Raw genomic sequence first — 14,738 nt, forward strand, 5'->3', positions numbered from 1 at the left:
GCCACCTTCCTGTATCTGCTTTCCCTCCACACGTCAACCCTCTGAAGCAGACACCTTCCCTCCTGTTCCCAGGTGAGGAAGCAGATGTTTAGGGAGAGGGGAAGTGACGTGTCTATGGCACAGCTCGTTCCCAGCAGAGCCAAGGTTGGCCCCTGAGCCTGATTTCAACACCCAGGCCCCTTTGGCCAGATCCCTGAGAGAAACACACGTGGATCACTCAGGATTACGAGACGTCAACTCATCCACTGGGAAATAGCCAAAGGAGGTGGTCAGAAGCCTCCTCCGTCCTCTTCATCTTAAATCAATCTCAGGGACCCTCCATCCATCCCTCTCCAGGACCCAGGAAGGGGCCCTCCAGAAGCCTGCCCCCTTCGGATGAGACCCTGATCACGTGGGTACCGTTAAAAAATTTGATGATGTCTGTGAAATCCATGTTGTTCTCCAAGATGATGTCACGGTAGACCTCCACCAGCGCCAGCGCGATGAACAGGACGTAGTGGGCGGACGAGACGTGTTTGGCTGCCCAGATGGTCTCCCAGACAGAGAAGACGTCATCATAGATGAGTTCTGCCAAGACACCAACACATACATGTGCGTGGGGAGAGTCCCCCTCAGAGCTCATGGTGCTGCCCGCCCTCGAGGAGCATCCCAGGCCGGCCGTGCTCTGAGCTTCTGTCCTGGGGCGGCAGACAGAGCTCAGGCCAGGGCAGGAGACCTGGGCGCTGTCATCTGACCGCAGCCTGTTTCCCCTTTCTGTGGAAGAGGCTGGGCACACTAGGCGGGTTGCATGTTTCCACCTCTGACATCCTGTGAGTGGAGGAACTGGGCAGGGGCAGCTTTGGTTTTCCTTGACCTGTCCCTGCCCTGACCCCGGGGCCAGGGTCCTGCTCTCTGCCTGCACCCTCCAGCTCCTCTAGCACCCATGGGGTACCTCCCCTTCCCCTTGCACCCAGGGAGAGTCAGCTGCTGCTTCTGGGTCTAGTAAAGAGAGACAGCAGAGTAAGGATGGAGAGTAAGGCTTCCTGTGTCCAATAAACATCAGTCTGAATCCCGGCTCCATCACTTATGAGCAAGGTGACCTTGGGATAATTACTTCCCCTCCATGAGCCCTTTCTTTTCCGCATCTGTAAGTGTGGTAATGTTGGTAGAGGAGGTTGCCATCTCTTTCTCCAGGGGAATCTTCCCAACCCAGGAATCAAATCCGAGTCTCCAGCATTGGGAGGCAGATTCTTTACCACTGAGTCACCAGGGAACTTCACATGGTGTGATACCAATAGTAATAAAGGACTGAAGAGTCTTTTCTGATGGTCCAGTGGTTAGGAGTCTGCTTTGCGATGCAGGGGACACAGGTTCAATCCCTGCTTGGGGAACTAAGATCCCACAAGCCCATGCACTGCAATGAAGAGCCTGTGCGTGGCAACAAAAGATCCCACGTGTCATAACTAAGACTCAACACATAAATAAATATTTTTTTTATAAATAAATATTTTTTAAAAATAAAGGGCTGAAGAAATAATACATAGAAATGGCTCAGTACAGTGCCTGGCCCTTAATAAACACCTTTATACAGGTTAGGGGAATCCCAGGTGGCTCAGTGATAAAGAATCAGCCTGCCAATGCAGGAAACTCAGGAGACCTGGGTTGGAGCCCTGCGTCAGGAAGATCCCCTAGAGGAGGAAATGGTAACCCACTCCAGTATTCTTGCTGGAAGAACCCCATGGACAGAGGAGCCTGGCAGGCTACAGTCCATGGGGTTGCAAAGAGTTGGACACGACTGAGCAATTGAGCACACATGTATGCATACAGGCTAGATATTATTATCAGCATCATCCCAAATTGGCAAGATAGCAACGCACTGTGTCAGACATCATTTCTCAGTTACATGGGAAAGAGACTCCATGGGCTTCAGAGTTCTTGGCCTCTGATAAGTCACTTAACAGAATGGTAGGGAACTGGGCTTGGGTAGACAGATGGGGGCTCAAATCCTGGCTCTGTTATTGCTAGGTCTGAATTTAGTTCTTCTCAGCCTTAGTCTCCTCATCTGTAAAATGGGGATTGTGAGAACACCTACTACAGTGTCTCTGCAAGATACGGTAGGAAAACTATAGTCAGAACTCAACAAATAGGTGTTTCTCTAGTCCAGTGGCTTTGTCCTAACATGTCCCAGCCTCACTGCTGTGGTATCTTTTCCCCCTGGGGCTCTGCTACAAAGAGTCTGGGAACAAGGTCCCAGTTGGAGGTGTGTACCTCGCTTGAAATCCAGCAGGAACCAGCGGTAGCAGAAGTAGAAATGAGTGTAGTCCCCATTCTGATGCATCAACTCGAAGAGCTCTGAGTCCAGGATCTGTCAGAGGAAGGAAAGAAAGGCATCAGCCTCCTCAGCAAAGGCTGGGCCAGATGGGACAGTCGAATAAATGATGTTACATCCCCATACCAGACACTGCACAGCCCTTAACAACCGGGTGGAGCTTAAAAATGGCCAAAGAATTTGAAGTGGAAATCAATCTGATGCAACCTAACCCAGTCTTTTGCTAAAGAAGATATACAAATAACCAATATGCACAGGAACCGTGCTTACCATCGTTAGTAATTAGGAAAATGCAAGTCAAAACCATAATGAGCTACTATTTCATATCCACTAGGGTGGCTATAATAAAAATGCCAGACAACAAAGGGCTGGGAGGATGTAGAGAAAATGGAACCTCGTGTGTTGCTGGTGGGAATGGAGAATGGTACAGCTGTAGTTTTACTGGTAGGTATATCCCCAACAAAAATGAAAACCTACGTCCATATAGAAACTTACACGTGAATGTACACCACGGCGTTATTCATAATAGCCAAAAAGTGTAAAGAACCCAAGTATCCATCAGAGGATGAATGGGTATACAAAATGTGGTCTATCTATGCAATGGAATATTCAACAATAGAAGGAATGACATGTCGATACATGCTGCAACGTGGACGGACCTTGTAAACATCATGCTACGTGAAAAAAGCCAGACACAAAAAGCCACATATTGTGTGACTCCATTTACATGAAATGTCCAGAAGAGGTAAATCTACAGAGACAGAAAGTAGACTAGTGGCTGCCAGGAGCAGGGGAGAGGCATTGCTGTCAATGGTGGTGGTGTTTGCTGTTGTTTGGTTGCTAAGCCACGTCCAACTCTTTGGTGACACGACGGACTGCAGCCCGCCAGGCTTTTCAGTCTACGGGACTTCCCAGGCAAGGACACTGGAAAGTGAAAGTCGCTCAGTCGTGTCCGACTCTTTGCGACCCCATGGACTATACAGTTCATGGGATTCTCCCGGCAAGAATACTGGAGTGGGTAGCCGTTCCCTTCTCCAGGGGATCATTCCAACCCAGGGATGGAACCCAGGTCTCCCGCATTGCAGGCGGATTCTTTACCAGCCGATTTCCTTCTCCAGGGGATCTTCCCGGCCCAGGGATCAAACCTGCGTCTCCTGTGTTGGTGGGCGGATTCTCTACCACTGAACCACCAGGGAAGCTCAGGGGATAGAGATTCTTTCTCAAGGTGATGAAAGTGTTCTGAAATTAGACAGTGATGATGATTTCACACTATTGTGACTATTCTAAGACCCAATGAACCCAACATTTCAAAAAGGCAAATTTTACAATATATGAATTTATCTCAATAAAGCTCTGTGTGTGTGTGTGTGTGTGTGTGTGTGTGTGTGTATGTGTGACAGAAAAAGAGAGAGAGAAATATACTCAAATATTTCTTTGCAGTCCGGAGGAGGAAATGGCAACCCACTCCAGTATTCTTGCCTGGAAAATCCCATGGACAGAGGAGCCTGGTGGGCTGCAGTCCGTGGGGTCGCAAAGAGTCGGACACTGCTTAGCAACAAAACCACCACCGCCACCACCTTTCTCTGCAGAAAAGGACCAATACAATCAAATGTCCTGTTAAGGGCAAGGACCGTGTCTTGTTCATCATTGTAGACACGGTGCCTGGGCCAAGTAAATGCTCAGTAAGAATGAATCCAGTGGAGTCGACTTGAGCTGTTGAGTGAAGGTTAATTTGAATTGAGTTTTTCAGTTTAACTTAACTGGGCTGAGTGAAATAGGACTGAGTTACTGAGTTAATTTAAACTAGGTGTGGCTATTAAGTTGGTTTGTGGTCCATTGGGTTGAGCTGGAATAAGTTATATTACAGACAAGCACAAGGTCATACCTGGATTAGCGACCTCATGTTGGCAAAGTGTGTGTCCATGGCGCCCCCGTGGGGGAAGTTCTGGTTCATCCTCTTCATGAGCTCGGTGAAGCAGCTGAAGGCAAGGGCCTCTGGGGAAAGAGTACAGGAGAAAGAGTCAACTCTGCCACTGCCCAAGGTCCCAGAGTGATGGTCCGAGGGTCCGAGCCGGTTCATTAAGTCCATAGCCAAATAAGAAACGTAAGGACATGGAGTATACCCATGCACATCATTTCAAGGGATGCTCTCCAATCTTTCATTATGCACTTCCCCCCTGAGAGGTATGGAAATAGAGCATCCTTTCTTTTAGGAAACAATGGTGACAGCAAACGCTGTGTTTTAAAGATCCCTATTTACTCTAATAAAAAGTTGACAGTATTTGGTCCCAAATGTCTTGAAAAAAATTCTGTGGGGCTCATGAAACTCTCCTGTCTGAGAACCACTGTATTAAAATAACAAGTGTCAATACTGGAAGGGTGTTTGCAGGTGTTATGCAAAGCAAAGGTCAAGGAACTTTGGGAAATGCTACTTAGAGAGCGACTATATATACTAAGGCTCTGAGTATTTATGGAATTTAAAAGATATATGTTGGGAATTCCCTGGTGGTTCAGTGGTTAGGACACCACACTTTCACCGCTGAGGGCATGGGTTCAATCCCTGGTCCAGTGGTTAGGACTCCACACTTGCACTGATGAGGGCATGGATTCAATCCCTGGTTGGGGAACTGCTAAGATCCTGCAAGCTGCATGGCACAGCTAAAAAAAAAAAAAAATCTGTTTCATACTGTTCAACCCAGTGTTTAAAGAATAATTTGAAAACAGTACCCATTTTCTCTTAACGCCAAGTAGCTTTAGAGAAAGTTATAAGGTTACCCAAGTCACCACAGAATCTTGCTCATTTTCTTTATTTTTCAGAACAGTTTCGATTTACAGAAAAATTGAGAAGAGTGTAGAGTTTCCATATACCTCACACCTAGTTCCTCCCATTACTAACATCTCCCATTAATTTGTACATTTGTTACAATTAATGACCTAGTTCAGTTCAGTTCAGTCGCTCAGTCGTGTCCAACTCTTTGCGACCCCATGAGCCACAGCACGCCAGGCCTCCCTGTCCATCACCAACTCCCAGAGTTCACCCAAACCCATGTCCATTGAGTCGGTGATGCCATCCAACCATCTCATCCCTGTTGTCCCCTTCTCCTCCTGCACTCAATCTTTCCCAGCATCAGGGTCTTTTTAAATGAGTCAGCTCTTCGCATCAGGTGGCCAAAGTATTGGAGTTTCAGCTTCAGAATCAGTCCTACCAATGAACACCCAGGACTGATCTCCTTCAGGATGGACTGGTTGGATCTCCTTGCAGTCCAACGGACTCTCAAGAGTCTTCTCCAACACCATAGTTCAAAAGCATCAATTCTTCGGCCCTCAGCTTTCTTTATAGTCCAACTCTCACATCCATACATGACCACTGGAAAAACCATAGCCTTGACTAGACGGACCTTCGTTGACAAAGTAATGTCTCTGCTTTTTAATATGCTGTCTAGGTTGGTCATAACTTTCCTTCCAAGGAGTAAGTGTCTTTTAATTTCATGGCTGCAATCACCTGATACATAATTAACTCAAGTCCATAGTTTTTTACCTTATGTCCTTTTGCTGTTCCAAGAACTCATCTAAGAATTACATTATTTACAGCTGTCATCTCTCCTTAGGCTCCTCTTGGCTCTAGCTGTGACTCAGACCTTCCTTGTTGTTGGTGACCCTGATGGTTATGAAGAGTGCATGCCAGGTGTTCTATGGGATGCCTCTCTAGTGGAATTTGTCTGATGTTTTTCTCACAATAAGACTGGGGTTATGGGTTATTGTGAGAAAAACCATGTAGGTGAGGTTCCGCTTGACTCATATCATATCAAGGGTGTACAGTACTGATGTGGACGGAGGATGACCTTGGCCACCTGACAGGGGCAGTGTTTTCCGGTTTCTCCACTGCACAGCTTCTCTTTCACCTCCCACCCTCTTCTTTAGTGAACTTTCTGGAAAGACGTCACTATGCTCAGCTCTAAGAGTTGCGACTTATACTTCTCATTTTTAAACAGCTTTATTGAGGCTCGCACACCATAAAATTCACTCTTTTAAATGTACTGGGTTGGCCAAAAAGTTTGCTTGGGTTTTTCTGTACAATGTTCTGTATGGTGTTACAGAAAAATCCGGGCAAACTTCTTGGCCAACCCAATATAATTCAGTGGTTTTAGTATATTCAGAGTTGAGAACCATCATCTCTATCTAATTTTAGAACATTATCATCACCCCCAAAAGACACTACATATTGGCAGTCATCACCTATTTCCCTCTCCTCACTGTCCCTGTCAACCACGAGTCTATTTTCTGTCTCTACAGATTTGCCCTTTCTGGAAGCACCCTACCTTGATGTTGCTAACATGCCCAGCAACTCAAATGTTCCTGAAGCCAGTTTTCGTACCTGACTGGTTTCCTCATTAATACACTGAATAAAATCTTTGTTCATTTTATTTGTATGTGAGAGTCATGTAACCTTCTGAAAATTACATTTCATCAGTTCTGAAGGTCGTCATCCACTGAGCTGTTTGAGGGGATTAATCCAATGGAGACAAATTAAGTCCATTTGCCGCATCTTCTCTTGGTTTCTGAAGTGAATTTTGGGTGGCAACAGAGTTTTAACGTTTCTAACCCTCTAGTTCTTTTTTTTATTGATATTATGTATTTGTTTTTATTTCTGGTTTATACACCTTCAACAAATTAATGTGAATTGGTGATAGCAATGGTTGGGGATTTGCTCGTATGGTTAACTATCTGGTGAGTTCTGTTGGGTGTATAATGAAAGTTTGTTCTCTGTTGGGTGAGAAATAACAAAGAATCCAATTTCATGGTCTTCTTTTTTTTTGCTTAGTTCCCTTTTGGGAAGATCTGTTTGTCTATTTGCAACCTCAAATCAAGTAAGAATCACATGCTCACTGGAAGAAAAATGACTCAGTTTTTGTGTTTCTGGCTCACTATATTCAGCAACATTTTAAAGATTTTGGTGTACAAATCTTGCACTTCTGTTAAATTTATTCATAAATATTTTACTCATGAAAGGCTACTGCAAATGGAATTGCTTTTCTATTCTCATTTTTAGATTGTTTATTGCAATAGTATAAAAATATAGTTGAATATAATATATCTAAATATAATATAGAACTGTATAAGTTCTATATCCTGCAACCTTGCTGAACTTGTTTATTAGTTCTAATATTTTTTTGACTCCTTAGGATCTTCTGTATGCAAGATCATGCCAACTGCAAATATAGATGGTTTTATTTCCTTTCCAACCTAGACGTCTTTATTCTTTTTTCTTCAGTAATTGTCCAGGATAGGGCCTTTTGTGGCAGAAGTGGACATCTTTGTCATACTCTTGACCTTAGGCGAGAAGTATTCAGAATTTCATCACTGAGTATTAGCTGTGGGTTTTTCAGAGATGTCTTTTATCACGTTGATTAAGTTCTCTTTTGTTCTGAGTTTGCTGAATTTTTTTTTCACGAAAGGCTGTTGAATTTTGTCTGATGACATGATCATGTGACCTTCATCCTTTATTCTATGAATGTAGTGAATTGCACTGATTGAATTTCATATATTGAGTCAGCCTTGTATTCCTGGGATAGATCCCATTTGATAACGATATATAATCCTTTTTATATCTTGATGGATTCAGTTTGCTAGTGTTTTTTTGAGGATTTTTACCTTGATTTCATAAAGGATATTGGCCTGTAGTTTTCTTTTCTTGTGATGTCTTTATCTGGTATTGCTATCCGGGTACCAATAGGTCCTCATATAAGGACCTGCACCACAGAAGGAGTTGAGAAGCATTCCCTCCTCTTCTATGTTTTAGAAGGGTTTATGAAGTATTGGTATTCATTCTTTGTTAAGTGTTAGGTAGAATTCACCAGTGAAGCCATCTCAGTCTGAGTTTTCCTTTGTTTTCATTCATGTTTATATAACCAGTGGCTAGCAAAAGCTTGGATGGGTGTAGGCACCTGGAAATAAGTGTTGGCCAATGTAGAACAAAAGAACTTTTTATTTCACTAAGACCTTGATGTGTTCACTAGACAGGTCTTCTGAACAGCTGCACCAACCCAGTCTGTAGAGTCGCACAGTAAGGTTACCCTTTCTTCTCTGCCGTGGGAAGGAAACTGCATCCCCAGTCCGGGGGCAGGGAGGGTACACTCACCATCATCCAGGATGACCAGCAGCGGGGCCAGCAGGTCACACATGCCCTGGACGTAGCCGATCTCAATGTGCTGCCAGATGTAGCTGTAAGACACACAGGACGGCCAGTGATGGCACCCACAGTCTGCCTCTCCAACCCACTCCTCCTTTCCTCTCACCCTGCTTTGGTCCCCCACCTCTCACCTGGACCAACTCCCCCAGCCTCCTGCCTGGATTTCCATCCCCAGGCTCATTCTCTTCAAGCAGCCTATGCACAGTCACCAGGATGACCTTCTTAAAGCTCAGGAGCCTTTACAGGCTCTTCACTGCATGACAGGGGCGTCTATTGCTTCCTCCCAACCCCCCTCACAGTCTCACACATCACTTCCCAGGACTTCTTCCCTTCCGGCTGCACTGAGATATTTACCTCTGTACAAACAAAGCTCACGTTCTTGCCCCTGTGTTTCTGCCAGAGCCGTCCCCTCTGCCTGGAATTCTCCTCTGCTTCTTAATAATCATAACTACTGTTTACTGAGCATTTACTGTATGCTCTGTCCACTACATATGTATTTATCACTGAATTCTCAAACTAATCATATGGAAAATCTATCATTATCCCAGTTCAAAAATAAAGAGAATAAAGCACAGAGAATTAAGTGACACGCACCAAGTCACACACCTCATAATGAACAGTAGAGAAAGGATTTGAATCCAGGGGACCTCACTCCATCCATTCCCCACCCCCGACAACCCCGCCCCCTGCTCCCGACAGCCCCGCCCCCCGTCCCCCGACAACCCCGCCCCCTGCTCCCGACAGCCCCGCCCCCGGCCCCCGGCCACCTGCACATGATGTTCCGCAGCTTCTCCAGGTTGGCGGGCGTGAAGTACCAGTAGTTGCGGTCACACCTCTGCACGTCCTTCTCGATGCGGTGCAGGTTCACCGTGTACAGGTCCAGGAGCTCTGGCTGCGGGCCCCCAGGAGGGGAGGGAAAGAACAGTCACACCCCAGCTTCTCACAGGGGAGAGAAAGAACAGTCACACCCCAGCTCCTCACAGGGGAGAGAAAGAACAGTCACACCCCAGCTCCTCACAGGGGAGGGAAAGAACAGTCACACCCCAGCTCCTCACAGGGGAGAGAAAGAACAGTCACACCCAGCTCCTCACAGGGGAGGGCAAGAACAGTCACACCCCAGCTCCTCACAGGGGAGAGAAAGAACAGTCACACCCCAGCTCCTCACAGGGGAGGGAAAGAACAGTCACATCCCAGCTCCTCACAGGGGAGAGAAAGAACAGTCACACCCCAGCTCCTCAGAGGGGAGGGAAAGAACAATCACACCCCAGCTCCTCACAGGGGAGAGAAAGAACAGTCACACCCCAGCTCCTCACAGGGGAGGGAAAGAACAGTCACACCCCAGCTCCTCACAGGGGAGAGAAAGAACAGTCACACCCAGCTCCTCACAGGGGAGGGAAAGAACAGTCACATCCCAGCTCCTCACAGGGGAGAGAAAGAACAGTCACACCCCAGCTCCTCAGAGGGGAGGGAAAGAACAGTCACACCCAGCTCCTCACAGGGGAGAGAAAGAACAGTCACACCCCAGCTCCTCACAGGGGAGTGAAAGAACAATCACACCCCAGCTCCTCACAGGGGAGGGAAAGAACAGTCACACCCCAGCTCCTCACAGGGGAGAGAAAGAACAGTCACACCCAGCTCCTCACAGGGGAGGGCAAGAACAGTCATACCCCAGCTCCTCACAGGGGAGGGAAAGAACAATCACACCCCAGCTCCTCACAGGGGAGGGAAAGAACAGTCACACCCCAGCTCCTCACAGGGGAGAGAAAGAACAGTCACACCCAGCTCCTCACAGGGGAGGGAAAGAACAGTCACACCCAGCTCCTCACAGGGGAGGGCAAGAACAGTCACACCCCAGCTCCTCACAGGGGAGAGAAAGAACAGTCACACCCCAGCTCCTCACAGGGGAGGGAAAGAACAGTCACACCCCAGCTCCTCACAGGGGAGAGAAAGAACAGTCACACCCCAGCTCCTCAGAGGGGAGGGAAAGAACAGTCACACCCAGCTCCTCACAGGGGAGAGAAAGAACAGTCACACCCCAGCTCCTCACAGGGGAGGGAAAGAACAATCACACCCCAGCTCCTCACAGGGGAGAGAAAGAACAGTCACACCCCAGCTCCTCACAGGGGAGAGAAAGAACAGTCACACCCAGCTCCTCACAGGGGAGGGCAAGAACAGTCATACCCCAGCTCCTCACAGGGGAGAGAAAGAACAGTCACACCCCAGCTCCTCACAGGTGAGGGAAAGAACAGTCACACCCAGCTCCTCACAGGGGAAGGAAGAACTGTTACACCCCAGCTCCTCACAAGGGAGGGCAAGAACAGTCACACCCCAGCTTCTCACAGGGGAGGGAAAGAATTGTTACACCTCACAGGGGAGGGAAAAAACAGTCACACCCCAGCTCCTCAGAGGGGCACTCTTCCACAGAATCTCTCTCCTCCTCTTCCTAGCCCTCTCCTGTCATCACTGAGAAAACTTCCTCTATCTGGACCAATCAGATGTCTGACTTTAATTTTTGTTGATGCTGTTTCCTGAGAAGGCCTCTTTCATTTTGTCTGATGAAAATTTTTTATTTTTTTCCTCACAATCCTATGAGGTATATGCAATTATTATCCTCATTTTATATAAGAAGAAAGTAAGATCAAGATAACTAAGATCATGGCATCCAGTCCCATCACTTCATGGCAAATAGATGGGGAAACAGTGGAAACAGTGGCTGACTTTATTTTGGGGGGCTCCAAAATCACTGCAGATGGTGATTTCAGCCATGAAATTAAAAGACGCTTACTCCTTGGAAGGAAAGTTATGACCAATCTGGACAGCATATTAAAAAGCAGAGACATTACTTTGCCAACAAGGGTCCATCTAGTCAAGGCTGTGGTTTTTCCAGTGGTCATGTATGGATGTGAGAGTTGGACTATAAAGAAAGCTGAGGGCCGAAGAATTGATGCTTTTGAACTGTGGTGTTGGAGAAGACTCTTGAGAGTCCCTTGGACTGCAAGGAGATCCAACCAGTCCATCCTAAAGGAGATCAGTCCTGGGTGTTCATTGAAAGGACTGATGTTGAATCTGAAATTCCAATACTTTGGCCACCTGATGCGGAGAGCTTACTCCTTTGAAAAGACCCTGATGCTGGGAAAGATTGCAGGCAGGAGGAGAAGGGGGCGACAGAGGATGAGACGGTTGGATGGCATCACCAACTCGATGGACATGGGCTTGTGTGGACTCCGGGAGCTGGTGATGGACAGGGAGGCCTGGCGTGCTGTGGTTCACGGGGTCGCAAAGAGTTGGACACAACTGAGCAACTGAACTGAACTGAAGATCAAGATATATACATACATGTGTGTGTGTATATATATATATACATGCTACAATATACATGTAACAAACAAAAACACTTCTAGGAAAAACAAAATTTTTTACAGGAAAACATGCAATTTAATATGCATTATATTGCTATAACAGTATAAACAGAGAATAATCATTTAACTAAAATTATTGTGACTATAGTGGATGGATGGGGAATGGGTGGTTTCACTTGTGTGGTGAGGGTGTAGGGGTTGGGAAGGAAGAAGACTGAATCCTCTTCCTCCATAATGGGAAGTCAACAGGCAATATCTAAAACTGAAGAAAACTAAAAACATATCAAGCAGTAGCAATAAAGTATATTATTTCCAGACACGAGGGTAAACACCAGATAATTTGGGCAGAATAAGTCACTACTACTGCCTCGGGGGAGAGGCAGAGTTGGGCCAGACAACTTTAGGTTTTTGGATCCAGCCTAGTCTGACTGTTTGACTCTGTGATAGAAATAACAAATTCTTTAAAAGAAAATGGATGTGGGGACTTCCCTGGTGATCCAATGGTTATAACTCCTAGCTTCCACTGCAGAGGGCATGAGTTTGGTCCCTGGTCAGGGAACTAAGATTCCCCAAGCCATGCTGCAAGGCCCAAAAAAATAAATTAAAAAAAGAAAGTGAAGTCGCTCAGTTGTGTCCAACTCTTTGCAACCCCATGGACTGTAGCCCACCAGGCTCCTCTGTCCATGGGATTCTCCAGGCAAGAATACTGAAGTGGGTAGCCATTCCCTTCTCCAGGGGATCTTCCCAACCCAGGGATCGAATCCGGGTCTCCTGCATTGCAGGCAGACTCTTTACTGTCTGAGCCACTAGGGAAGCCCCCAGAATAAAACAGGTACATGATCCTTGGCTCGGAAAACCTTTTCAGTTGACATTCTTCCCTCTGGGTTTTTATGGCAAGAAAGTAAAATATTCAAGAGATACTGGACCTGAGCATAAACCAAGATGTGCCTAAGCTGGGATTTGAACCCAGCACTGTTTGTCTGCAAAAGTCTGTGTTCTTTAAGTATTAAATTACCTTCTCTTCCAAATGGATTTCTACAGTGAACCCTCCATGATGGGGTAAAGGCAATGAAACAGAGGTCGTTCTGGATAATAGAGGTTTGCCACCCTCCCACGGCTGCAGAAAACAGAGAGGAGGAAAATCCTGGTGACTTACGGAGTAGGTGACGCCACTGGAAGACACAGGGGATGCCTCGCTGTTGGCCGAGGTGGTCACGGCCAGAGAAGCAAGCGCAGGGAAGAGACTCTCCATCTCAGGCTCCTCTGAGAGGTTGTCCTCACTGTCCACCTGGCTCTGCTTTTCCACCTCGCTGCCCCTCCAGCCTTCCATCGCGGGGCCCTCCTTTTCGGGCAGAGCCACGTCCAGGCTGCCAGTGATGGACATGAACTCATCCATGCTCTCGTTGGCCAGGAGGTCACTCTCCAGGCTGTCCTGCACGGCCAGCTCCTCACGAGTGGCCTCGTCCCGGGACGTGGTGGCCTCACTGCTCTGCCCGTCATCCATGCTGCTGTCCCTGGGTCGAAGCACCAGGGGGGCGGTGCGCTGGGCGTCCAGGACGCTGTCTTCCGTGCTCAGGCTGGGTTCTGAGTGCTCCGAGAGGCCCGAGGAGAAGTTGTGGGAGGAGGGATGGCCTGAGTCTGGGGAGCAGGTGCCATTCACCAGGTTCCCGTTGGGGATCTTGGTCGGTTTCTCCTCCAGCCTGCCTTCTGCCTCCACCTGCTCCACCTCGTCCACAGACTCAAAGACCTGCAGACAAGGTGCACAAAGACAGATGGGCTAGGATGTCTGCCATGGTGCTGCTTCCAGCACCGAGCTGAATAGCCATCCACAGGGGGTTGGTTCAAATATGGAACATGCACGCAGGGGAACGCTACGCGGTCAGTAAAAAGATGGAGGCAGAACAAGGTGGGACATATTCTCCCATTTGTAGAAAATTTAAAAGTTCTCCGTATGCAGGAACAGGCATAGAAAAATCCAGAAAGAAACAAGGGAGCATTGCAGTTGGCTCTGAGGAAGAAAACCTTTCATCATACAAAATTATGTGCACAAAAAATTTTTTTAAGTTAACTAATTAGTTAACTGCATAAGGAACAGGCTTAAAATATATCCATGTAGTTAAGCATTATGAATCAATTTTCAAGAACACTTAGATGAATATGAAATATTATGGAAAAGTCTCCAGGGTATATATCCAAGATTTATTTGTGGTTATTTGTGTCTTTAGGCCATATCCCATCAATGCAGACTGTATAAGATCATGTCCCAAGGTCATTTGAAATATTTCTTTGGTGTGGTTATATCACCCACTTGATTTACTGGTAATTTCATGTGCTTCTGGTTTTAAAAAGATTTCTTTTTGATTAAATTGCTTTCAGTCGTGTTAAAAAAAACAAAACATTTTCCTAACTCCAAAGTCAAAACTAGAAAACAAAGTATATTCAGGGAAGATGGCAATGTTATTTCTAGGGAGGGCATGTAGGGGTTAGGGATGGGCAAAACCAAATTTAGTTTTCTCTGCAATATTATTTTAATAGGCAGAAGAGATTCACGTATCACTTGTGTAGGCAGAACTTCAATTTTTAATGGAAGTATAAAAAGTTAAAACAGAGAAATCTTTAGTGATCTGGAGATGAGGGACTTCTGATCCCATTATTCCCGGCTGGAGGGAGGCGGATGGGTGGAGAGGGGGCAGGGCCTCACCTGTGTGCTGCTGCTGGAGTCGCTCTGCAGGCAGATGTTCTGGCGGCCGGAACTGCAACTCTGGGAGGACTGAGAGGAAAAGGGGGCAGGAGGGAGCTCAGGTGAGGCTGCATCTAGGCTCAGGGTCCCTGATCTGAGCTCAGGATGGAGAGCTAGGCTGGGAATCAGTAAGTGTGGTCT

General features: G+C 46.8%; 1 protein-coding gene across 2 annotated transcripts in view; it reads right to left on the minus strand.

The window, feature by feature from the left end:
• Positions 1-14,738, minus strand: part of SGSM1 (small G protein signaling modulator 1) — a 73,758-nt gene that overhangs the window by 4,248 nt on the left and 54,772 nt on the right. For both annotated transcript variants that reach the window (XM_043901516.1, XM_043901515.1), the window contains 7 exons: positions 14,559-14,627; positions 13,014-13,604; positions 9,266-9,390; positions 8,448-8,530; positions 4,194-4,303; positions 2,248-2,344; positions 400-567 (listed from right to left, as the gene is read on the minus strand). In XM_043901516.1, the coding sequence (XP_043757451.1) occupies positions 400-567; positions 2,248-2,344; positions 4,194-4,303; positions 8,448-8,530; positions 9,266-9,390; positions 13,014-13,604; positions 14,559-14,627 (1,243 nt within the window). The remainder of the gene's footprint in view (positions 1-399; positions 568-2,247; positions 2,345-4,193; positions 4,304-8,447; positions 8,531-9,265; positions 9,391-13,013; positions 13,605-14,558; positions 14,628-14,738) is intronic.

The sequence above is a fragment of the Cervus elaphus genome, chromosome 5 (genome assembly GCF_910594005.1).
Source record: "Cervus elaphus chromosome 5, mCerEla1.1, whole genome shotgun sequence".
In the NCBI taxonomy this organism is placed as follows: Eukaryota; Metazoa; Chordata; class Mammalia; order Artiodactyla; family Cervidae; genus Cervus; species Cervus elaphus.